The sequence below is a fragment of the Pituophis catenifer genome, unplaced genomic scaffold, assembly GCF_029215685.1.
Source record: "Pituophis catenifer annectens isolate HBS135680 unplaced genomic scaffold, rPitCat1.0.hap2 SCAF_9, whole genome shotgun sequence".
Lineage (NCBI taxonomy): Eukaryota > Metazoa > Chordata > Lepidosauria > Squamata > Colubridae > Pituophis > Pituophis catenifer.
Genome location: NW_027256889.1, coordinates 5269531 through 5295514, shown reverse-complemented (window position 1 = coordinate 5295514; position 25984 = coordinate 5269531). Strand labels below are relative to the sequence as shown.

General features: G+C 44.5%; 1 protein-coding gene across 2 annotated transcripts; it reads left to right on the top strand.

Annotated features, from left to right (window-relative positions):
- Window positions 1-6176: 6176 nt before the first annotated feature.
- Window positions 6177-11986, top strand: ZNF574 (zinc finger protein 574). Of its 2 annotated transcripts, none has more exons than XM_070949807.1 (3): window positions 6177-6222; window positions 6913-7035; window positions 8582-11986. In XM_070949807.1, the coding sequence occupies exon 3, from the start codon at window positions 8605-8607 to the stop codon at window positions 11299-11301; it is 2697 nt and encodes an 898-aa protein (XP_070805908.1). In that variant the 5' UTR covers window positions 6177-6222; window positions 6913-7035; window positions 8582-8604; the 3' UTR covers window positions 11302-11986. The 2 variants fall into 2 exon arrangements, with proteins under 2 accessions (XP_070805908.1, XP_070805907.1); XM_070949806.1 differs by lacking the exon at window positions 6177-6222 and adding an exon at window positions 6344-6398.
- Window positions 11987-25984: the final 13998 nt, after the last annotated feature.

Below are 25984 nucleotides of genomic sequence, written 5' to 3'. Positions count from 1 at the left end.
AAGAGGGCTCTTTGGCTAGTCCAAGTTCTTGCAACAGCTGTAGTGGGATAAGGGTGGACCTTAGCAAAGGGGCCCTCAGCATTTAGGAACTGTGGCTTTGTAAAAATGTCCAGAAAGAGAATTTTAGAAGGACAGCTGTTGGCAACAAAAGAAAACAGAGATAGAAATAAAATTATTGTCTACATTCTTGGTTATTCCAGGTATTTCAGATTAGATCTGAAGGGAACGAGCTTTGAAAATATGTCCTTTTATACATAAAAACAGACCTAATTATTTCTCTAAATCTCTACCAAATTCTGTACCCAGGTCAAATTTCCATTTTGGCATATGATGCCGTGTTGGTGTATGACAAATTCAAAAGTTGTTTAACAAGCATACGAACGCCACCGTACCATTTTAACTGTTCTGCAGGGCTCTCTAAACAGGTTTTGTAATTCACCATTGCACCCAGTTCTAAACTATTTGTCATAAATTACATATCCGTTTTCTGGAAACTCAAATTGTGGTTGCTGGGTTTTATATGTTGTATTGTAGACAGTTCCCATTAGCCATACACTTTGTTTAAAGAACTGGGAGTATTAAATCATCCAGTTTAGTGTAGTGGTCAAAGGCATCAGGCTAGAAACCAGGGGACTGCGAGTTCTAGTCCTATTTTAGTCAAATACCAGCTGGGTATGACCTTCAGCCAGCAACCCTCTCTCAGCCCCAGGAAGGAGGCAATGGCTAACCAGGTCCAAAAATATATTGTCAGGAAAACCAGTTGCCAAGAATCAATACTGACTCAAAGGAACTATATATATATATGTGAGGTAAAATCATGTGCACGTTCACTACTTATGCCCTTATATTAACTGTTTTTTAAAATGTCCCTTATGCAAGCGGATAAGTGGATTCGTACAAAATTAAGGCAGAAATTTCTATATAGAGCATAGACATTTTTTTTCCTGTCTCTTGTTATAGGAAAGATTGTGCTGAACAATCATCTTTTCAGTCCCATGTCTAACTCTAGCTGCAGTTTCAGTGGTTTCCAGGGCTCCATCTGACCTTTTGAGAGCATAACAAAGATTTTCGTATTATTCCTGACCTACCATCTTTTTGGTCACTCGCCTTTTAAAGAAAAACCCAGTTAGTGACTTGGCTAAATCTTTACATGGCAGTATTTTATAAGCTTTCTTTAAAAAAAAAATAAAGAAAAGTATCTTTTAGAGTAAGCTCCAATTGTAGCATTGGCATTTGTAGTATGAATTAAAGTCGTACCAAAGGATTAGTCTGTGTTTAATTTTAAAAGTTTCTTCCTTAGATAGCTAGCGTTTTCCTTCTTTTTATTGCTTAGGTAGACATTAGCAATTCATTGTTTATCAATTAGTCAATTTCTCTTTCCTGCTGAGGTTTGGGGATTAATAACTGGCTTCCTTTAACTCCCCCCCCCTTTATTGTGAAAAGGCAGTTTTTCATTATAAAACAAAGAGGAAAAAAATAAAAGAAACAAGTAATTAAAGCTGCCATCTCCCCCTTTGTGGAGAACAGAAGCACTCTAATTAAGTGGTAAATCACCACTAATCCCTCAACAAACTGAACAGAAGAGCAATGAAACAGGAACAACCTGCAAGGGGGAAACTTAATTGCAGGGAACCTTTGCTGAACTGTGCTTGCAGATGAGTAAACATTAAAAAAAAGGATCTAGTCTCTGTGGAGCAGCATTACGAGATAACATGAGAACGAGTTTAAATCTTGTATATCAGAGGTCCCCAACTCCTGGCCAATGGACCAGCACTGGTCTGCCACATGCCAGAAACCAGGCTTTGCAAATGACCAAAGCCCCATCCACTGGATGCAGGCAGCACATGAAACCAGGCCCCCTCTGGTCCTCTGGAAAAATCTCTCTCCACGAAACTGGTCCCTGGTACCCAAAAGGTTGGGGGCCGCTGCTGAACGTAGTAATTTTTTAATTCAACCTGCAACCAGCTGTAAAAGCAACCCAGGTCAGACATTTTCCCCAAGTTGTGTCTGCACACAAGGCCTTTGGCATTCAACTGCCTGGCCTCAAAAACAAAATTTAGAGTTTGCTAACATGGTTTCCTATCATTTCTGCCAATTCACTTTCTTCAATTTCAATTCAGTAACACTCAGCAGTGTCTGGAAGTTCTAATTACCATGTTTCCCTGAAAACAAGACACTGTCTTATATTTTTTTGAACCCTGAAATAAACGCTTGGCCTTATTGCCATGTGCTCAAAAGCCCAATTGGGCTTATTATCAGGGGATGTTTTACTTTGGGGGAAACAGAGTACCAGAAAGAATTACTGAACCCGACCAGATGGACAGTGATCAGGTGCCACACTTTCATACTGGCTACACCTCTGACATTGCTTTAGTGGCTGCAGTCTGGTTGTGGGGGTAGTTTCAAACAAACAGTCCTAGTGGCAGAACCTGTTACTATTCTGTGTTCTTATGCTCTTGAGGCAGATCGGAAGTAAACTAGGGGTCCCCGTGGTCCGCGGCCCGATGTCAAGTCATGGCCCCTTGGGAACCGGGCCGCACAAGCAGTGGGCAAGCACATGAGCGCACAAAGCTGCATTTGTGCAATCACCATGTGCAAAACCAATGCCTCTCTTCCCCCTCTTGCCGCCACTGCCAGTCCGCAGAAGTAGAAAGGTTGAGGACTGCTGATTAAGTGCAGGCAATCGTTCCCTATTTCATCTTCTGCCCCACCACCAAATAAGACCTAGATGCATTTAGGATCTGCTTGAGATTGAGAACACGGAGACACACATTTTGGATCAGTATGCAAAGTGGAACAGATGATCAAGTGCATTGCTCATCGTAAAAGCACTTGAAGAGAAAAATGGATTTTGGAGGGAAAGGAGTCAACACCGTCACACCCGGTGCATGTAATTTGCAAGTTATTCATAAATCCTCCACACCCGATGTGCTCTTTTCGTAGACGGTTCTCACCAACAGAGGATTAACGGATTGGGTTGTCTTTCAGGCCAAGGCGCTAGAGAAACTGGTGAGGACCGTGGTAGACAAGCCTCCTTATCTGTTCAGCCAACAAATTCTGAGCCTGCTGTAACATAGCAGCTGCATATCTTGTTGTTAAGTGTTTTTCTACAGGCTGGCTTGAGAATGAGGTGGGAAATAGGGTGTGTGATAGACAAATTCTTCAATGAAACGATCTACAACCATGGGAGGAATGCATGGGAAATTTCATTCCACTGGCTTGTGAAGCATATAACGAGAGCATAGAAATAAGGTTGCTATGTCTGAAATTGATGTTTCCTGTGGTTTCTGAAGTGCTATGCTGGCTTGCTAATGGAGATTTGTAACTGGAATGTGTGTATTTAGCAGCAGAGTCACAGTAGTGTGATGGTGTGGTAGACTGCAGTGTTAGGAGGACAAGTTGGAGCATGCATCACGTATTTCAGGAGTGAGTGAGTCAGTTAACACACTGATAAGACAATGCGTGTGTAGATCCAACTTCTGTTCCACTACTATTTTAATACTACATAATCTTTGCAGTAACAAATGTCAGTCTCCACCTATAGTCACCTGATCCAAAATAACAAAATGCTTGCATCGTTAATATTTATACAGAACTGAGAATCTTTTTTCAAAAAAATATCAACAACAAAGGATTGACGATTCCTACTCCTCAAGAAAGAACAAAAATATAAATGGATGGATTGGATCAAAAGAAAGAAAACGTTAATAGCTAAGCTGCAAAGTTTCAAAAAGACTCTGTGGAAGTTTTCTCACCGACTCAATTGGAAGTAGCCCCAAGATTGGGGTTAAAAAAGTCAGAATGGTGGCCATGACGGTGCACCCAAATCCCAATACTATCAAGTGGTAGGGAAATGAATCTAGTATATAGCCGCCCAGAGTCGTTTTGAAACAAGATGGATGGCAAATAAACTTAAGAAGTATATTAATATATCCTAGTTGATTGGTAAGAAACAACTGCTAAGTATCTCTTTCTCTGCCTTAGAAGATCTGCAATTAGTGTTTCTCATGGTGTTTCTTCACCAAGTCAGTTCTTCAGATTTCCCTTTCCAATCTTTCCTTCTCTAAACAGTCCCTTTGCTCACTTTCCTTCCATCTTCTTCTTTTTTGAGAGACAGCTTTCTTTCTCCCTTCGTCTTCTCTTTCACCCATCATTTTTCTTTCCTCTGTTGGAAGAAATATCCTTCTGGGTTCAGTTCCAAGTGGGGAAAAAGACACTGGAAACATGGAGACTGCTTGGAAAGATGGTTTAATGGTGGACAGGATCACATGGTTTTAGTTCCTGAACAGAAAAGGGCCGAGATGCTGAGAGTCCGTGGGTTTTATACCCTCTGGCTTTGAACTTCCTGGGACCCAGGAAGAGTATCCTGATTGGTTGCTGTCAGAGGCCATAGCTAGCCTTGCTGGCTGATGTAATCTCCCCAGGTACCATGTGGGGAGTTTCTATTGTTAGGTGGGTCCTATTGTGTTGCAGATGATGGCCCATTGACAAAGTTGGGGGGGGGCAGTGCTGGGATTCAAATAATTTAACAACCGGTTCTCTGCCCTAATGTCCATCTGGGTTCAGTTCCAAGTGGGGAGAAAGATACTGGAAACTGCTTGATGGTGGACCAGTGGTGTGGCTTAGTGGGCATGGCAGGGGAAGGATACTGCAAAATCCCCATTCCCTCCCCACTCCTGAGGGAAGGATATTGCAAAATCTTCATTCCCACCCCACTCTGGGGCCAGCCAGAGGTGATATTTGCCGGTTCTCCAAACTGCTCAAAATTTCCATTATGGGTTCTCCAGAACCTGTCAGAATCTGCTGAATTTCACCCCTGGACCACATGGTTTTGAGGTCCTGGGCAAAAAAGCACATGGGTGAGAGACAGAAAGAGATTTATTCCCTCTGTTGGGCTTTGAATTTGACTTTGTATCCTGATTGGTTGTCAGACTCTCATGGGGCCATGCAGGGGTAACTTTGTAGATTGTCTTTTGAGTCCCAGGCTTGGTTGAGCCTTGCTGGGTGATGCAATCTCCCCAGGTGCCATGTGGCGAGTTCTGTTGCTAGATGGGTAGAGGGCTAATCCTATCTTTGTTGGATCTAGGGTGAGGGCATTTGCTTATGAATAGACCTAGAGTATCTCTTTATCTCTTCAGTGCTGGCATATGCTGTGGGCTATTGAGAGTGTGGGGAGAGTGAGTCTGCTTCCTGCCTCAAAAACATGTTTCTTCATTTCTCATCCAGGGAGGTATTATATTTTGCCTTTTTAATATTTCCTAGAATATTTCATTCTTCTAGGAGAGGGGTGGGTGCTACCTTCCTACAACAGAATCGATCTTCCTTCCTTTTCCTCCAAGTTCAGAACTGCAGCTGGAGAACATAAAGGGGAAACATCTGCCCAAAGGTGGTCTTTATGGAATTTATCTTCTTTCCTCCAAGTCAGTGTTTCTTTCTCACAGCTTGGCAACTTGAAGACGTGCAGACTTCAACTCCCAAAATTCTCCAGGCAGCACAGCACAGATGTAGCAATTCATTGGTTCATAATTCAAGATCTATTTAACTTGTACATATTTTAATCTTGTATATTTCATGTCATACAGTATGCCCTATTTTAACTGTGATGCTTCTGAGATGAATAAATAAGTTCATAATTCATAATAAAACATTGTTTGACGCATTAAGGCGTCAAAGGTCTGGGGAGAATTTCTGAGGTGAGATAAATTTCCTGTATGAAAAAAAATAAAAATAAAATAATATATAATCTACCTACCTACCTACCTACCTACCTACCTACCTACCTACCTACCGCGCTCAATCATTCCTCCCATCGCTGAGGGAACCATTAGCTTCTTCACACTCGCCCAGCACTTTGGTTCAGTCCAACTGCCACTCTCGTTCCCCCTTTTTATGCCCCACCCCCCCGACTGCTCACGTTGGTACAGCCCAGCCGGCCGGTTCCCTCGCTTTTCCTTTTCGCCCCGCCCACCTTTCTCAAGGGGAAAGGGAGCCGCCTGGCTCGAGCCTCGCCGCGACGTCATTGTGACGTCTCCCTATGCGAATCCCGACGGCTTCGGGCAAAGGCTCGCGCGCCGCGCACCAAGGGGGCCGCCGATTGGCCGGAGGTTGAGTAAGCCGTCTCCGGATTGGCTGCGCCCTGTAATCCAATAGAGAGACGGTTTGCTCGACCAGGAGGGTGAGCGAGAAGGTTGGGCTGTGGGGGACAGAAGGGAGGAAAAAAAGGTGAGGGGAGGGGGGCTGGGGGAGAGCGCCCCTAGTGCAGGGGGGAGCTAAGGGGGAGGGAGACGAGGGGAGGCTGGAGCCCTCCCCACCCTTTATGGGGGGGGAGAGCGGCGGAGCAGACGGGCCTCCACCCCCCCTCCCGCCGGGGTGGGGGAGGGGAGCCCGGAGCGCGCAACGTGAGAGGATGTGAGAGATAAAAGGGGGGGGGGGTGTTAGGTGTTTTCCCCTCCCAACTTGCAATGCTGTGGGAGGGGAGAGCCTCCTGGCGCATGGGAGGGGTTGACCTCCGTGGGGGGGGGGGGTGAAAGGGAAAAGAATGTGTATTATGGGGTGGGGTGGGGGCCTACAGGCCACAGGACAGGGGTGCGATTGGGGGGGTGGGGGTGTTGCATCTGAGGATGTGGCTTCCCTGGAATTACCCTGCCAGAAATGAGGGAACCTCCATTGTGTGGGATCTGGGGGGACGGGGGGGGGTGTTTGTTCTTCGTTGCAGAGGAAGCAAGGAGGTTTGTCTGGGAAAGTGAGGGTGAAGGGGGACGCCTGAGGTAGGCCTTCTGCTTCATCCTTGTAGGTGAAGAATTAAAGGCTTGAAGGAGGAGTGGGGCTCCTTCCTTCTGAAGGGCGGGTGGCTCAAAAGCTGGGACCTGAGGTGGATGAAATGATCTGCAACCTCTGCTGTCTTCTTTGTAGTCTTTTAAAACTCCCAAGTCTTTCAGAAAGGATCTTCCGCTCCGAAACGTGGTGCATGTTGCTGACAGAAGCCAGACTGGATGAATTTCTAAGGCCTAAAGTCCTTGAATTTGGGCCTGGAAGGTATGTGAGAGAAAACTAGATGAAACTGTATTGGCTAAACCACATTGGAGCATTGGGCATGCTGTCTGGGCATTGTTCTTTAAAAGGACAGAGAGAAGTTGAAATGAACTGCCAGAGAATTGCTATTAAAGTTGATAAGGATCTGGAAACCAACATTAAAAAGAATTGGATTGGTTTAGTTGGAAGAAAATACTAAATACAGTAAGGGGAGATGAGATATTGGCGAACAATTAAAGGATGCAGTGTCGAAGAAAACAAGAATAGGAGAAAGACCAAGGGGTTGAAATTAGATTCTGGCTGAATATTAGATATAATTTCTGTGTTGTAAGAAATGTTTAGAAAAGTTAGTCTACTCTAGAGCAGTGCTAGGGCCGTCCTTGTTAGCAGCTGTCAAATGAGGACTCCCACTTGCCTGAGATGATTTAATAACTTTCTCTTCAGTTTATGATTTCCTGAGGCTCAAGAAAATAAAGACAAAAGAAGAGAGACGAGAACCTTGTGGTCCATTTAAATAGAGCTATTTAAATTCATTTGCCAATTTAGAAATTTCCTTTTGCAGCTTTTTGCAATCCCATGAGTTTTTATCATCCTGAATAATTTAGTATAATCCTGAAATCGGATTGGCATTCAGATTGATTTTTACTCTGTGCCAAAAATATTTATTTTTTACTGTTTTACTTTTTTTATGCTTCATGATGTACACTGCCCTGAGCTACTTATTGAGATGGGCGGCTGTAGAAATCAAATAAATATTGTGGGAGAATCCCAAACTAAGGAACAATATGCTTAATGAGAGAGAGAGACAGTGTCAGTCTCAGTAGATAATATGGGAGAAGGCAGATAAATTATCTGAACAGGAATCAAATAATGTTCTCTTTTCTTAATTGCATGGTTACTTTCTGAAAGTCCTTGTTGTTACAAAGAAGTGACATCTTTAATATTTAATTTTTCATATCCTGAAGCAAGAATGAATAGAAGTAAGCCTTCAAACCTAATAAGATAAACCAAACAACCCTTTCAAATAAACCAGGTGATAATTAACATTTTCTCCTTTAACCAACTTGCAGCCTGTAGTTGATTGATGAAGACTAGAATTCCACACACTCTTATTTGACAGTAATCTCCAGTGGGACAGTCCACGTTGGATGGTGTTGCTTGCTATTTTTGCTTTACAACTCAAATTTCTTGCTGCGGAATTTGCCAATGAGCTTTTGACTGTCTGTTTCATGATAGGTATAATGTAGGAGACAGATGTTACTCGTTCAAAAAAAAAAGATTATCAATTGAACAAGAAAGGTTTATTTTTTTGTTTAAAAAGGATAGATTCCTTTATCACAGCACTTTGCAATTCTATCTGAAAAAAATGCTTCTGAGTAGCTTCCTGCCACCCATGGATTTGAAAGTGCTTGCATTACAAATGGCCCTTTTAAAAGTCTGAGGGCGCTTTTAAAATAACTTAAGTGTTTGTTCTCATCAATCGATGTTCCAAGCACAGTCTCAACCAATCAGCTCCCTAATTTTTTCCCCTCTCTCTTTCTCTTCCCAGTACACTGGGAGCCATCTTTCGCAATGGCCGAATCAGCAGAAGAAACTCTGTTGTATGTAGAGCACCGCTATGTCTGCTCAGAGTGCAGCCAGCAGTTTAGTTCCTTAGAGGATGCTTTGGTGCATCAGCAGAGCCACATGTGCTCCCAGGAGCAGCAGTATGAAGTAGTCGGGCTGGCAGAAGCTGGGTTGATGGCAAGTGGCGAGGCTGGTCTCTATCAAGCAGTGACTGTGCAGGAAAGCCAGTACCAATGTTTGGAGTGTGGACAGATTCTCATGTCTCCAAGTCAGTTGCTTGAACATCAGGAGATGCATTTGAAGATGGTTACTCATGAACCAGAACCTTTGGTCAAACCTCTGAGTTCCAGTCAAATCCACTACGAGTGTATAGAATGCAAAGCGCTGTTTACCAGTCAGGATGTGTGGCTTGCCCACCGTCAGAGCCACCGCAAGCCACCAGAACCAGCAGCTGCTGCTGCTGCTGCTCCTCCTCCTCCTCCTCCACCACCACCACCACCTCCTCCTCCTCAGAGTCAGGCCCTTGTAAACCTGGAACATTCCTACCGTAAGCCAGAGGAAGGAGGGGATTCCTGTGGAACTGTGCAGTTATTGCTCTATGAGTGTGGTGAGTGTCTCCAGCTGTTCCAGTCAACCACAGACTTCCTAGAGCATCAAGCCTCACATCAAGTGATACAGCCAACCCCAGGGACACAAATTAGGGAGTTGCCTGCTTCTTGCCCTGCAGAGACAAAAGAGTTATTGCCGCCAAATTTAATGGGCATACAAAATGGTGCTGTGCCGGCACAAATCCAGACTAGCGTCACAGCCACGGATCACAGTTATGAACTTAAAAACAACCCTGGGGAGCAGCCACCCCGTAAAGCGAAGCAGGCCGTTAAGGAGTATTTGTGCACCGAGTGTGACCAGCTGTTTCCATCAGCCCATAAGCTGCAGTTGCACATGAGGAGTCACCGGCAGGGTGCCTTCAAATGCCCACTTTGTAGCAAGGTGCTGCCATCTCCAGCTGCTCTCGAGAAACATCGGGAGGAGCACAGTGGCGAGTCGCGCTTCCTCTGTGTGGAATGCGGCTTGGGCTTTGGCACTGAGGCGGTGCTGTTGTCCCATCGGCGCACCCATTCGTCAAACCCCCTGTACCGTTGCACTTGTGGCAAGACGTTCATCAACATGACCAAGTTTCTCTATCATCGGCGTTCCCACAGCGCCAATTCAGCACAGATCTACGAATTGCCTTCCTCTCCTCCTGAGGACCAGCCCCTTGAGGAAGAGCCCTCGGAAGCCTCAGAGCAACCAGAAGAAAAGCAAGAAATCATCCCTCTGGCCCTCATTTGTTCTTTGGGCACCTCTGTGGAGGGTGGCGCCCAGGAGAAAAAATCTGTCGAGTTTCAGTGCCAGATGTGTAGCAAGGCCTTTCCCAAGCAGACCCAGCTGTCACGCCATCAGCGCTTTGCCCACAAGATGGAGCGCCGCCACAAATGCTTGACGTGCGGTAAGATGTTCAAGAAGAAGTCCCATATGCGCAACCATCTCTTGACGCATACTGGGGAAAGGCCGTACCACTGCAAGGAGTGTGGCAAAAGCTTCAATTCCCCGGCCAATTTGCAGCGCCACCGTTTGACGCACACGGGCGAGCGTCCCTATCGCTGTGACATCTGCCAAAAGTGCTTCACGCAGTCGTCCACGCTGCAGCAGCACCTCCTGGTGCATAGTCGCCACTATCCTTACAAATGCCAGGAGTGCGGCAGTGTCTTCCACCGGCCTTACCGCCTGCTTATGCACCGCTATCACCACACCGGGGAGTATCCCTACAAGTGCCAGACCTGTGGCCGTTCGTTCTTGCTTCGCCGTCTGCTGGAGGTTCACCAGTTGAGTCACACTGGCCAACAGCCACATCGCTGCACCTCCGGCTGTGGGGCTGCCTTTGTCACGGCCGAGCAGCTGAAGGAGCACAAGTGTGGCAAGATGAGTCGCCACTTCGAGTGTTCTGTGTGTGGCAAGAAGGTTGGCTCGACGGTGCAGCTGAGAGCCCACGAACGGCTGCATGGGGACATCCAGATCCCTGAAGGGATCGAGGAGGAGCTGCCGGTTCTGGAGCCACCCCCACCCCGTCCCCGTCGCCCTGCCTGCCCGAAGGCCTTTGAGTGCACCGACTGCAAGAAATTGTTCAGCACAGAGACGTCCCTGCAGGTCCACCGCCGTATCCATACCGGGGAGCGTCCCTACCCTTGCCCGGATTGCGGGAAGGCCTTCCGGCAGTCCACCCACCTCAAGGATCATCGGCGCTTGCACACTGGGGAGAAGCCCTTTAAATGTGAAGAGTGTGGGAAGGCCTTTACGATCGCGGTGCGGTTGGCCGAGCACAAGCGCATCCACACAGGAGAACGCCCCTACCACTGTGATGCTTGCGGGAAGGCCTACCGCTCCTTCTCCAACCTCTGGAAGCATCGTAAAATGCACCAGCAGCAGCGGCTGCAGCATGAGCAGGAAGTCATGGCCGAGGCCGTTGCTGCCGCCGCCGCAGCAGCCGCAGCTGCGACAGCAACATCCTCGGCCTCGGTGGTCTCGAGCGAACCCGTCTATGGCAACACGGTGACCATTATGGAAACCATCCCTGTGGTGGAGACCATCGAGATCTACCCAACGGATGGAGGTGTTCACTTTGAGAATATCCAGGTGGAAAATGTCCAGATTGGGGGCGTTTGAGTCAGGCTGGGGGGAGTGAAGAGGGGCAGCTGGTTTCTTGAGGTGGACTGGGAGCTGCTGCTCTTTGGCTCCCCCTTCGCAGGCTCTGGTGTTTGCCGAAACGACTCCTCCTCTCCGCCTTCTCTCCGTACTTCTGCTGCTCTCTGCATTCCTGGAATGTGATCGCATCTTTTATTTTTCCACCCGTTCTGCATATGAGCCGGGTGTCGCTTTGTCCCACCCACTACCCACTCAGATAGCCATACTGATGGCTGGGCACTCCATGCCATTCTGTGGTCTGATGCTTCCCTTCCCTTCTGTTACTGGGCCGTTTTTTCCCCTCTCAGCAGAACGAAACAATTTCTCTCCCGACTTGGGCAACCTTTGGTCCTTGCAATGCCCATGGCAACCTTCTCTACAGTTGAATCCTTCTAATGCTATTTTATTTTGTGTGTATGGGGGGGGTGTTGTTGTTGTTGTTGATGATCCCCTTGCTTGGGATTGAGCTGGGTTGTAAATACCTCTTGAGTCTGCTCTCTTCATTATCGGATTCTCTCCCTGTTTGCTGTTGGTTTCCTGCTCTAAGATATCCTTCATGATCCATGATACGAATTATTATAATTATTTTGTTTCTTGCTAACTGGGCTCATTCCCATGGCTGTGGGAGCATTTTGTTATTTCATATTAAAATAAAATAGAAATGAAAGCACTTGTGATTTTTTTCCCCCTCCCAATTGAGCACTGTATAGTTTTTTTTTTCTGGTTTGGGAAGGAGAAGATCCCAATGTGAGTGAAATGTGGTAGTGAAGAATGAATAAGGTTGAATATAAAAAGAAACTACCAACCTTTGAGTTAATTTGGTAATCATTTATGTTAACTGATCACTGAAATTTTCCCAGACATATATATTTATCTGATTAGTTACTTGATGAGAAATGCTTCATTAAATAGGAAAGTGTGCCTGATTAACTGATTATTTTAAATGCATAGCATTTTGAAAAGCACATTTCTCCACCTTACCCTCGAAAGATAGCGCCTGTCATAACATTTATTTAAACAGGAGGAAATTCCTGGTTGAGATTAATCAAATAAAAGGTTTCCATCTGCAGAAATTTCATTCAGCCCTAAATATGTTTTTTAGAGTAAAACAATAAACAGAAACTGTTATTAACTTTAGGAAGGAAATAATAGATTCAATATTACCTTTTCAGAGTTCAAGATAACACTAAAATGTGTCACAAAATTTTGAATGAAACAATCTATGCCCAACACCCCCCCCCCCCCGTGTATAATCGACTCAAATGTTAATTAGCCAAAAAGTCTTGGCTTTAACGGAAAGTAATGAGGTGTGGCAAATGTAAAGGAAATGTCTAGTTATTGTGAAGGTTTTTCTTTCCCACCCAAGACTGGCAAAAATGTTGCTGTGGTGAATGCACCTTGAAGGGCCTTCCCTCATTTGGGGAGGAGGGCAGTTTGGCATCACGTCCACTAGGTGGGTCTGTAGACCAGAATTCTCTCCTTGAATTTTACTAAGAAATGGTTTGGCCCAGCAATCTGCTTCCAATATTAGTCAACCGAGTGGCCCAGAGGAGATCAAAAGCAGGACTGGTGTCTTTTCCCAACGGCACGAACTTTGAATGTGGGAATTTCATTTGAAATATAATTACCGTTCATGCTATTTGTTGTCCCACTGAAAATTTCAACACCATAGCCATTCCTAAAGAAAACTTAAAGATAGGGGCCCTGATTTGTTTGTTTGTTTGTTTGTTTGTTTGTTTATTTATTTATTTATTTATTTATTTATTTATTTGTTAGATTTATATGCCGCCCTTCTCTGGAGACTCAGGGCGGCTTACAATGCATTAAGCAAAAGCCTTCATACTTTTGTATATACCTGCTTAGTAGGGCTTTCGGCCCCCCCTGAGCGGTGTTCTATTTTAAACAAAGTCAGCTTATTGCCCCCACAATCCGGGTCCTCATTTTACCTACCTCGAAAGGAGGGAAGGCTGAGTCAACCTTGAGCCTGGTGAGATTTGAACTTGCAGTAATTGCAGGCAGCTGGTGTTATTTAACAGCACTTTAGTCTGCTGCGCCACCAAGGCTCTTAATATTGAAAGATTGAAATGGGTTACAGAAATAAAGTTTAAATTAGAAACGCCCAGTCATACTTTTAAGATGAAATGGATCCTGAGAGGCTAAATAAAAGTCCGAAATAGGCAATACAGCGAGAAACCTGTTTCCTTTACAACCCAATATTTTCGGGAGAATTGCTCTAGGTCCGTGATGGTGAGTCTATGGCACGTGTGCAGAGCCCTCTGTGGGCACACATGCTGTCACCAGCTGCTCTTCCAGTTTCCAGCACGCACATGTGTTTTTCCTCTTCTACCCCTTCCTGTTTCCACACACAAGATGAGTGAATGTAAGTGGGAGGAGAAGGACCTCTGAATCTTGCATGGCAAGAATAGTAGAGAGAGCTTCATGCCATGGGATGCCCTAAGGTGGAAATCTTAGCGGTTAACCAGTTCCTCTTCAGTGGTTTGGCTGGCTAAGGAGCTGGCCATGGTGCTGAGGGCACCAGACAGAAAAGCACAGTCTGGTAAATATGGATCGGATCAAATAACATTTGCCTTTGGATTTTCATATAACAAGTATTCCATTCTCCCAGGGTGGCAGAGCAACTCTTGTGCTTTTATTTTTTTGATGATACACTTTCGTTTTTGTCACAACCCGCTGGAAGGTTTCCGTTCTGGTAATTCTTCTCATTCCTGCTGTTTGCTCCCTAAGCTTATACTTCTATACATTTCCACTTGTCTCTGAATCTTCCACTTCAGTGGAACACATTAACATTTTTTTGAAGGAATGCCTTGGAGCAGATGTTACTGAGCTTGGAAGGAAGGACTATGTTCTCCAATATGTAGAAGCTTTTTTTTTTTTTCCCCAAAAAGGGTTGTGCACAAATTGTACATATGTTTCATGAGGACACACATGAAGGCATGCGTGTATGCATGCCTATACCATGCTTGAATCTGAAAGGATGCTGGAGCAGTTTATACACAATCACTGAGTACTATAGAATAGAATAGAATCCTTTATTGGCCAAGTGTGATTGGACACACAAGGAATTTGAATTAGGTGTATATGCTCTCAGTGTACATAAGGAGAATAAAATACATCAAGAATAAAAAGATACAACACTTAGTGATAGTCAAGGTTATTAATAAGCTATCAAATCGTACTAGGAAACAAAAACAATATAATTGAAAGATACAAGCAACATGGTTATAACATGTTTCCCCAAAAATAAGACCCTGTCTTATATCGTTTTGAACCCTGAAATAAGCGCTTGGCCTTATTGCCATGCGCTCAAAAGCCTGATTGGGTTTATTATCAGGGGAGGTCTTATTTTGGGGGAAACAGGGTAGTAATAAGTGGGAAGAGATAGATACTAGTAAGGAAGAGAAGAATAATAGTAATACAGTTTTAGTAAATTATTTGACAGTGTTGTGGGAATTAGTTGTTAAGCAGAGTGATGGCATTCGGGGAAAAACTGTGCTTGTGTCTAGTTGTTCTGGTGTACAGTGCCCTATAGCGTCGTTTTGAGGGTAGAAGTTGAAACAATTTATGTCCAGGATGTGAGGGGTCTGTAGATATTTTCCCAGCCCTCTTTTTGACTCGTGCAGTATACAGGTCCTCAATGAAAGGCAGGTTGGTAGCCATTGCTTTTTCTGCAGTTCTAATTATCCTCTGAAGTCTGTGTCTGTCTTGTTGGGTTGCAGAGCCAAACCAGACAGTTATGGAGGTGCAGATGACAGACTCAATAATTTTACGGTAGAACTGAATCAGCAGTTCTTTGGGCAGTTTGAGATTTCTGAGTGGGCGCAGAAAGAACATTCTTTTTTGAGCTTTTTTTTGATGTTTTTGATGTTCGGTATCCATTTTAAATCTTGAGATATGATAGAACCTAGAAACTTGAAGGACTCTATTGTTGATACTGTGTTGCCTAGTATTGTAAGAGGTGGTAGTATAGGAGGGTTTCTCCTAAAATCCACCACCATTTCTACGGTTTTGAGTGTCTTTAGTTCAAGATTGTTCTGGTTGCACCACAAGACTACTAGTTGTTCAACCTCCCGTCTGTATGCAGATTCATTGTTGTCTTGAATGAGACCAATCACTGTTGTATCATCTGCAAACTTCAGTATTTTAACAGAAGGATCTTTTGAGATACAGTCATTGGTGTATAGAGAGAAGTGGAGAGAGCACCCAGCCCTGAGGGGCGCCTGTGCTAATTGTGCAGGTATCTGATGTGATTTTACATAATAGTAACATAATAAATATAATAATAATGAACCCTCAAGACATGGTTTTCTCAGTGGGCCTTAGATCAGATGAAATGGCTTGTACGGTTGTGTTTCAGCGTTCCAAATTAGGCTCTTTTCCAGCGCTGACATGATTGGAATGAATGAAAGAGAAGAAGCGTTGATTTATTGCTGAGATGAACTTTTACCTAGTTTTCTGCAGACAGCAGATAGGGTTACCTGGGTGATAGAGGGAGGGGGGCAAATTCCTGTGAAAGAACGTGCTGGGACGAAGAGATGGATCTGCATGATGGCCAATGGGACATTGGGGTTGGAGAGCGGAAGGGGAAGGTGTTGGAAGGAGGGGCCAGTTTGGCTGCAAAAGAGTTCAGAAATGTCGTTCTCTATCCTTAAATAAAAAAAAAAAAAAGATTCATTAGAGACTTTGCGTTTGAAAATGAAGTTTATTTAAGATAGCAACGAAACCTGACATTGTGTTTGTTGCTGCCAGGGAGGATGGGTGGGGCTTTCTGAGGTCTTTATACTGTTCATTTGTAATGCTGTATGCTGCCTAGAATCACCATGAGGGTGGCTATTAAATACATAAATAATACAGCAATACTGTGTATCCTAATATTGAGATAGATTTTAGGGCATCACCCCAAAGAAGGCTCTCTTTGCTGGATGATAGATGAGTTCACGAAAGAAACAGACATGTAGTGGTCCTTGGTGCTCTCTGAGCTTGGTTGTTTTCTTGCAGTCATTTCATTACCCAATTAGGTAACATCATCAGTGCTATGCAGACTTTAGAAACAGACACTGAAGCAAAGTTTTCCATGAATATGTTCAGGGCCTGGGGGAGAACTTTCTTCCTTTCATTTCAAGGAAGGTAGCAGCTCTTACACACTTGTTCAACCTTGCCAGCCAAGGGTTAAAGAAGTTAATTTAAAAAAAAAAAAAAGTATTCCAGAGATGCTTTAAGTCCTTAAGGCTGTGAAAGACTTTAGATGAAGACTGAACTGTTGGTGAAAAAGGTGACTTAACATCTGGCAGAATGCAGGTGTTCCATATTTGAAAAGTTGGCTTCACCAAATTTGCCAGCTCTCAAAGAGGCTTTGAATACGTTTTGTACTAAATGCAAGACTGGACGATAGGGTTCCATTTCGTCTGGGTTCAACGCATTGTCTAAAAGCTAAATTACGTTGAAAATTGAAGATACTTCATTTTAATAACAATTAAGTTGGTTTTTAAATAGCGTTTTTTCCCCCCTACTTATATTTTGAATGAGATTTCCTTTTTGTTTAGTTTGTTGTTTTCTTTTTAAAAATCTGTTTGTTTAAAGATCTGTTTGTTCTCTGAGGACTTTGCAATTTTCTTTTAATGCGTTAGATTTCTTTTTGACTGTGTGTATATTAATTACACCCTCACACACAGACCGTACATGATGTTTCCCTTTTGATCACATAATTGAGAACATGAGAGGAATGGGTTCTTAGATGTTTGGTCCACCTGTGATTTATAAACATCCAGCTGAAGTACTCTTTATTCTTCAAAATGAGGCAATATGCTTGGTAACTTAGAAAAATCATTGAATCTAGCTGTGAAGAGTCTGTGGAGAGAATCCAATTCAATGGTTTTCAACCTTGGCCACTTGAACATGTGTGGACTTCAACTCCCAGAATTCCCCAGCGAGCAATGGTGTTTATGACTCTTTGTCACACGTCATAAGTCACTTTTTTCAATGCCATTGTAACTTCCAATGGTCGCTAAATGACTGTAAATCGAGGACTATCTGTACATAATAACCACGATCCACAACAGCTGCAGCAATTCGGGGTGGGGTGAATTCTTTATTGGCCAAGCGTGATTGGACACACAAGGAATTTGTCTTGGTGCATACACTCTCGGAGTATATGAAAGAAAAGATACATTTGTCAAGAATCATAAGGTACAACACTTGATGATAGTCATAGGGAAACAGTCAATATAAAACTTAAAGATACAAGCAACAAGGTTACAGTCATACAGTCATAAGTGGGAGGAGATGGGTGATAGGAATGATGAGAAGATCAATAGTAATGCAGACTCAGTAACTAGTTTGACAGTGTTGAGGGAATTATTTTTTTGGCAGAGTGATGGCGTTCGGGGAAAAACAGTTCTTGTTTCTAGTTGCTCTTCTCTGCACTGTTTCCAAATGTGCAATATTTGGAAAGAGTGCAAAATATGCACTTTTCCCCAATATTGCATATTGGGGGGGAAATATGCAAACATTCCAAATATGCAAATATTCCAAATATGCAAACAGAGGAGGCTGGAAAGGCAGAGAGAGAAAAAAAAGTTTGCAAAGGGAGGATGGCCGAAAGGAGAGGCAGGAAAAATAATGTGGGGAAAAGACTTGCAGCCTTATTTCCTCCTTTTTCCATCGCAAAAGCAAGTTGGGAGAAGGCAGGGATAAAATACGACCGTTCGGAGCACGATGACTTTGGGTTTCTATATAATATCGGCATTAATAGCTGTTGAAAGACTTACAGTGAAGTGATAGCTGTGGTCTTTTAATGCAGTATCCCCAGGTGGCATCTGCTTGCACATGTCAGAGATGTTGTACAACATGGATTTCAACCTTTCTGCAACTGGCTTTAATTACCCAGATCAATGAAAGGCAGAATTTTAATATGACATGCTCTTTTTTTTCTCCTCTCCTTTTCTTTTGCAGGCAAGCTGGCTTTCCTGTCATTCCTTCTGTTTAGGGCAAGAATAGGCCTGGATGGTAGCTATGCTGAATGGCATTTGGAGAGAGGCTGAGGGGGCTGCAAAAGGAAAATTGAGATGTGAAATTGGTAGGACCATGTCCTATAAGCAAGTCTGGGGAAGTCTCTTCTTTTAGGATTTATACTTCAGTTTTCATGTACTTCTTGCCTCTATAAAATAGGAAACTGCCGCTGAGTTAGAGCATTCCCCGGCTGGGGAATTCTGGGAGTTAAAGTCCACAAGTCTTAAAATTGCCAAGTTTAGAGACACCTACTCTACAGACACCTACTCTACATTTCTACTTAACTGAACTAGAACTCCCAAAATTGTGTGTGCGCCTGGTGTAACAAAACTGCATAAACTCAGCATAGAAGATACAACTCAGTCTGACTTCCCAAAGTGTGTTGAATTATGGGTACAGGTAGTCCTTGATTTACAACCACCATTGCGCCCCAAATTTCCATTGCTAAGCGAGACATTTGTTAAGTGAATTCCCACCCACCCCAATTTTATGACTTTTCTTGCCACATTTGTTAAATGAATCACTTCAGTTGTTAATTTAGTAACACGATTGTGAAATGAACCTGGCTTCCCCTGTTGACTTTGCTTGTCAGAAGGTCGCAATGACCCTGGGACTCTGCAACTGTCATAAATACGAGTCCAGTTGCCAAGCATCTGAATTTTGATCACGTGACCATGAGAATGCAGCGTAAGTAGTCATAAGCGTGGAAAACAGTTATACGTCACTTTTTTCAGTGCCGTTGTAACTTCGAACGTCACTAAACGAACTGTTGTAAGTGGAGGACTACCTGTAATTGCAATCCAGGCACTTGGCAACTGGCATGTAGAGTTTCTGGGGTCATATCATCATGACCCCAATGGGGGAAGTTGGATTTGCTTAATGACCATGTGATTCATTTAACAATCGCAATGATTCACTTAACCGTGACAAAAAAAGGATGCAAAATCGGGCAAGCCCACCTTGCTCAGTGACAGAAATTCTGGCCCCCAATTGTGATCATAAGTTGAGGATTACCTGCACACTAAGAGAAATTGCCTGTATATCTAAAGGCATGATTATACTGACTAAGGCTGATAATTTTTTAAAAAAAATCTCCCAGCCTTCTGCCTTCGCGCCGCCTATTAAATTAATGATGCTAATGAAATGGCACAGGATAACTGCTCCAACTGTAAACAACTTGATGGTAAATACGTACAGATTTTAATTAGGATAGGTACAGTGCTTACCAGGGGTGGGTTCTAAAATTTTTTACTACTGGTTCTGTGGGCGTGGCTTATTTTGTGGGTGTGGTTTGATGGCCATATGACAATTCTTTAGGATTTAGTAGAGGTACTGGTCTACCAGGCTTATAACTGCTTGCAGAGCTGTACTGGTCTACCCATTTATTCTTGGAGTGTCCTGGTCTACCTATTTGTTCTTGGAGCATCCTGGTCTACCTATTTGTTTTTGGAGCATCCTGGTCTATCTATTTGTTCTTGGAGCATCCTGGTTTGTTCTTGAAGCATCCTGGTCTACCTATTTGTTTTTCGAGCGTACTGGTCTACCACCACACTGCCTTTTAACACTGATCTCTTAGGGGGTGGCCCTTTGAAGCCCCGCAGCAAGAGTTTAAACAGTTTTTTTCCTTCTAGCCGATCAGCTGGGACTCGGAGGCAGCGAATAGATTGGGGGCAGGGCCAAATAAAAGATAATAACGTGGCGGGTGGGGGGGCAGCTCCCAAACAAAGAGAACCGGTTCGGTGATGTCATATTGTCACTGCTACCGGCTCGGCAGAACCGGGCCGAACCAGGAGGAACCCACCACTGGTGCTTACCTCTTCTGTGGAAGGATGCCATTTTGCACTCTATGAAAAGGTATGATTTAAAGATTAAAAAATAAAACTTTGTCCCTGCTGGACCACACAGGTGGTCAGAAGGGCTATATTGACCCTGGAATTTAATTAGATGTGAAACTCGTGGGAAGACACACCGAGTTAGTTAAATGAAAAAGGCTCACACTGTAACCCTAGGTAACAATCCACAGTTTTTCCTCCCTTCCACTTAGCCATTGTTAAAAGAGCCTTATTTAGGACCAAATATTCATGACCACACATATATGTACATATATGAACATCAGGCAGCCCGCACCATATGACCGGTTTCATTCTATTTAAGACTCATCAGATAAAAGGTAAGCAAGATGTTGATGATAATATTTTAAACCTCTCTTAGGGATTAAATTTCTGCACATTTATTAATTTAGATCAGTGTTTCTCAACCTCAGCAACTTGAAGGTGTGTGAACTTCCAACTCCCAGAATTCCCCAGCCAGCAGACTGCTTTAAGGAATTCTGGGAGATAAATCCGCCATCTTAAAAGTTGCCAAGTTTGAAAAACACTAGTATGTGCAGCCCACCTTCCCTTAAACCAGGGGTGTCAAACTCCATTTCATTGAGGGCCGCATCAAGATTGTGTTTGATCTTGGGGGGCGTGGCCAGGGTGTGGGGGGGCATGGCCAGCTCGACATCACTTGTGTCGAGGGCGCCTGTGGTGGCCCAAGTGCTCTGCCAGAAAAAACGGGCTCCCGAGCTCCGTTTCGGCTGCGACGGCCTCCTGTAACCCTCTGCCAGTGAAAACGGAGCTTGGGAGAGCCCCAAATCTGGGCCCCGAGCCTTGAGTTTGACACTCCTGCCTTAAGCTCTCGGTTTGATGTACATCATTCTGACAATGGACATATACTTAAGAACTTACAAAAGTGCAATTAAATCAATGCATATCTTAACTCTTGTACTCTATTAATCTTTTAATTCCCTCACAAAAATACAGCAAACTGGCAGGTTTTTTTACTCCTCTGTAATCATCTGCCCATCTGCCAACGATAAAGCTGGTTTTTCTCTAGGGTCAGACTACACTACACTACAATGTAGTTTTTTTTGTCACTTGCTTGTCTGAAGTGTCTCTAAATCTGTCAGTTTGCTGCTGGAATAAAAATATGATTCCTAAACTGAAAGCTCAGTTTAGCTCTGGGTGTCTCAGCCAAACATTTTAAATGTCCCAACTGATTCGCCTAGTTTTTTCTTCTTCTTCTTAGAAACGCTGCTATTGCATCAATTCAATTGTGGGGGTCCTTGACGCTCTCTGAGGGTGGTTTTCCTGCGGAGGTTTCATTACCAAACTTGGTAACATCATTGAAACTGATTATGTCATTTAGTTTGGTTATGAAACGTCTACAGGAAAACTACCAAGCTCGGAGAGCACCAAGGACCCTACAGTTCAACCCTAAGCTACAATTCAGCTTCAAATGCAATTCATTCATCACTTACCCATCCAGCAACCTGGCTAATTAAATCTCAGAAACCATGTTTGAACTTACCTGCTGAACTTACTGTTTCCTTACCTGCTCCTCTAGTGGCATGCAAAAGCCTTGGAACAAGAGGAAGATTTTCCAAATTACTTCAAGCCATGCTATTTATTTTATTAGACATTTGTTTGAGTAGTGCACTTATGATTAAACATTCCATCTTTTCGACAAGGACCGCTCTGGGGGTCCCCTGATTTATTTATTTACCTTTTATCTCGAGGCTGCTAGGCGCCAGAGACGAAGCATAACTTTATGTATGCAATAGAAATAATAACACTTATGCTTGGCACCAACAAGTGTAAAGCAGACAATTCTCAGCGGCCTCCTGCACAGCCGTTTTTAGCAGCCTTTGAGGGCCGTGTGAGGCAGGGAGGCTGTTGCAAAGAAAGGGAAAAGGGGGTGCCTGTTTTGGACCCCGTTTCCATAGAATCAAGATCAAGTGAATAGAATCAAGATCAAGTGAATAGAATCAAAATCACTTGAAAAGATCACGTGAAATATTAATACCATTTTATAATGCCTTGGTTAAGACCACACTTGAAAAATCACATCCAGCTTCAGTTGCCACAATATAAAAAAGATGTTGAGACTCTAGAAAGAATGCAGAGAAGAGCAACAAAGATGATTAAGGGACTGGAGGCTAAAACATATGAAGAACGGTTGCAGGAACTGGGTATGTCTAGTTTAATGAAAAGAAGGACGAGGGGAGACATGATAGCAGTCTTCCGATATCTCAGGGGCTGCCCCAAAGAAGAGGGGGTCAACCTATTCTCCAAAGCACCAGAGGGTAGAACAAGAAGCAACGGGTGGAAACTAATCAAGGAGAGAAGCAACTTAGAACTAAGGAGAAATTTCCTGATAGTCAGAACAATTAATCAGTGGAATGGACTTGCCTCTGTGGGAGCCTCGAGATAAAGGGTAAATAAATCAATCAATCGGGGGACCCCCAGATAAGTTACATCACTGGAGGCTTTTAAGAAGAGGCTGGGCAACCATTTGTCTGAAATGGTATAGGGTTCCCTGCCTGAGCAAGGGATTGGACTAGAAGATCTCCAAGCTCCCTTCCAATTCTGTTGTTCTGTATTTTATTTCTTGTGGGTGGACTATCAGCAGGGCATTCAGGATTTGCTGAGGCTGCGTGGGCAGCATCTCTTCCAGCCCAGACAGTTTGATAGATAGCATCTTGAATTTCACTGAACTGGTGGATGACCTCTCTCCCAGTTGCTTCACACAGGCATTAAGGAGGAAAAAAGAAGAAGAAGAAGAAGCGAGCTCTGGAACACTCCATCACAAAGCAATGCCTGAGGGACAGACATCTTTCCTCCGGTAATTCCTGCTTGGGTTGTTGGTCCACAAAGGAAGCAGCAGGACTGCTGTAACTAAGCACCATGTCCTCTCAAGTGTTCAAAATTGGCTCAGAAGGATGCTGTGAAAGACAGCCTTGAGACCCCCTGGAGGATCCAGTAGTACAGAGACGGCCACATTCCTTCTAAGTCCCATCAAAGACCATCCATGAGGCCAGTGGAGTTACAGAGCTTAGAATTGGTCCAGAAACCTGATCACGGTAGGTCCAGATAGTCTCCTTCTCGTGTTTTAATTATCACTCTACCACATTTCCTTCCCATAATATTCCTCAGAAAGGAGACATTAGATATAGGATGATAGCAGGGGTGGGCCCCTGGGGGTTCGCATGGGTTCGGGAGAACCTCTAGCTAAGATTCTGTGCAGTTTGGAGAACCCCCAAATCCCACTCCTGGCTGGCCCTGCCTACCCCTCCCCTCCCAGGAGTCCTGATGTGGCCCGTTTTGGATGCAGGTAAGTGCAGGGTGCATGCGGAGGCTCGGGGAGGGCAAAGAACGGGTCGTTCGGGAAGGCCAGAAACGGCCTCTAGAGGGTCTCTGGAGCCTGGGGAGGCCCATTTTTGCCCTCCTAGAGGCTCAAGGAAAGCCTCTGGAGCCCGGGGAGGGCAAAAATGCCCCCCCCGCCATGGTGCCGGAGGCTGACTAGGCCACGTCCATCATGGCCACGCCCACCCAGCAACTGGGCAGAGAACCCCTTGCTAAACTTTTTAAAGCCCACCCCTGGATGATAGCTAACTTGGAAGAGCAGATCAGGATGGGCCTTCAGGATGGTGTAGATCAGGGCTCTCCAAACTTGGCAACTTGAAGACTTGTGGACTTCAACTCCCAGAATTCCCTGGCAGCAATGCTGGCAGGGGAATTCTGCGAACTGAAGCCCACAAGTTGCCAAGTTTGGAGACCCCTGGCCTAGACCCATCTCCTTGCCCCATCCCTTTAACAAGCCAGGAAAGACAGGGGGTCATGTCCACCAATGGCTGATCTTAGATCACAAAGGGTAACGATCAAACGGTCCATTAGATTGCAGCCCCCGGCTCTTAAGTGATTTTACAGGTTTTATTACTTGCCCGGCTCAAAATCCCCTGGGTGGATGGCAAACAGGTTAAAATTGTAAAAGCATCTCTAGATATAAACCCACACACTTAAAAACCACGGTCAAAGTTGGCTAGATTTCCTCTTTAACTCCCATAATATATAGTTAGACTGCGCACGATGCGATTGGTGGTTGAGGGGTAACCAGATCACTCTCATTATGATTAGCTAAGTAGTAATTTATAAAGCAGGCACACAGAAAGCCTAAGCAGAGTCCTGCTGTGATCAGGGCCCAAAGCCACCGAACCAAATGTGTTTTTTTTTCCTAATAGTACATTTAGAGGCCTTGGAGCATAAAGTGATGGAGCAGGCTATTTGCCAGCCCCCAGGAGACATTCAATTGCATACTTCATTTGGACCACTGACTTAGCAAAACTGGTGTAAACCTAGCAACCAAAAAAGGCTTCATACTGAATCGGAATGATTTCCCCTTTGGGTTTTGATTCTCCCAGGTCAGGGGTGTCAAACTCAACGTCAGGTTTCGATGCTATCTCAAAATAAATGAATTTCCAAACTGCCGATCTTTAAGGAAATTTTCTCTTTATTCGAGCACAGCAATCTGATCCTGACTCTTTCGCGGTCAGTACTGACCTTTGCCCCCCCAATCGCTCCCTTTCCGATCCCCAATTCTCTGCTTCTCATTGGCTATCTTCCAAGTCACTTTCCTGATTCCTTTCTTCGTCAGATCACAGGAATGTCTCCCCCCTCTCCCATCTCCGAGGAGACAGAATCTTCAAAGGGATTTAGCAGGCAAAAGTTCAGGCTTCTCCTCCCTTTATTATATGTCAGTGCTGGGACGCTGACACTCAAGGCCCGAGGGCTGGATTCGGCCCGCAGAGTGCTTAGATCTGGCCTGCAGGACCGTCCTGGAAACAATGAAGGACTGGCCCACAGTTCCTCTGCCAGCGAAAATGGAGTTCTGTTTTCGCTGGCAGAGGGTTGCAAGAGGCCATCACAGCCGAAAAGCTCAGGAGCCTATTTTTGCTGGCAGAGTGCTTGGGCCACCACAGGCACCCCAGACACGAGTGAGGCCACATCAACTATGCCCCCCCCCCAGGTCAAACACAATCCTGATGCAGCCCTCAATGAAATCGAGTTTGGCACCCCTGTCCCATGTATTCAGCAGCCCTTGAAGAAGGTATTGTCTCTTGACTTATATTGCATGCAACCAGGGTCACCATAACACGGCTTATGAAGAACCAGGATTCTGTTTTTGTTTTTTTTTCAGCTAGGGTCCTTCTCGTCCCCTGAAGTAAGACAGATTCTCGCTATGCACTCTTTTCAAGAGTCTGCAGTAGGATTTAATTTAGGGGGGCTAGATGGCGTTCATTTTTTTTGCAGGTTTTCAGATGTGGGGTCTGGGAGAGAGGCCTTCTCGTAATTACTGTTGTGTATTGTAACCTGCCTTGGATCTATGGAGTAGGTGAGTATGATATAGAAACCATGGTAGACAATACATAACAGATGGATACTCTGGCCACAGAGGTCCATCCTCAAACATCTTAAAGTGGAGGAAACGGATGGGGTTAGAATGAGAGATGCAAGTAAAAAATTAGGTACAGTATTTTGCAGCCACAGCAACTTTAAAATATGTGGACTTTAACTCCCAGAATTCTGGGAGTTGAAGTCCACCCATCTGAAAGCTGGGAGTTCTGGGAGTTGAAGTCCACCCATCTGAAAGCTGGGAGTTCTGGGAGTTGAAGTCCACCCATCTGAAAGCTGGGAGTTCTGGGAGGTGAAGTCCACCCATCTGAAAGCTGGGAGTTCTGGGAGGTGAAGTCCACCCATCTGAAAGCTGGGAGTTCTGGGAGTTGAAGTCCACCCACCCATCTGAAAGCTGGGAGTTCTGG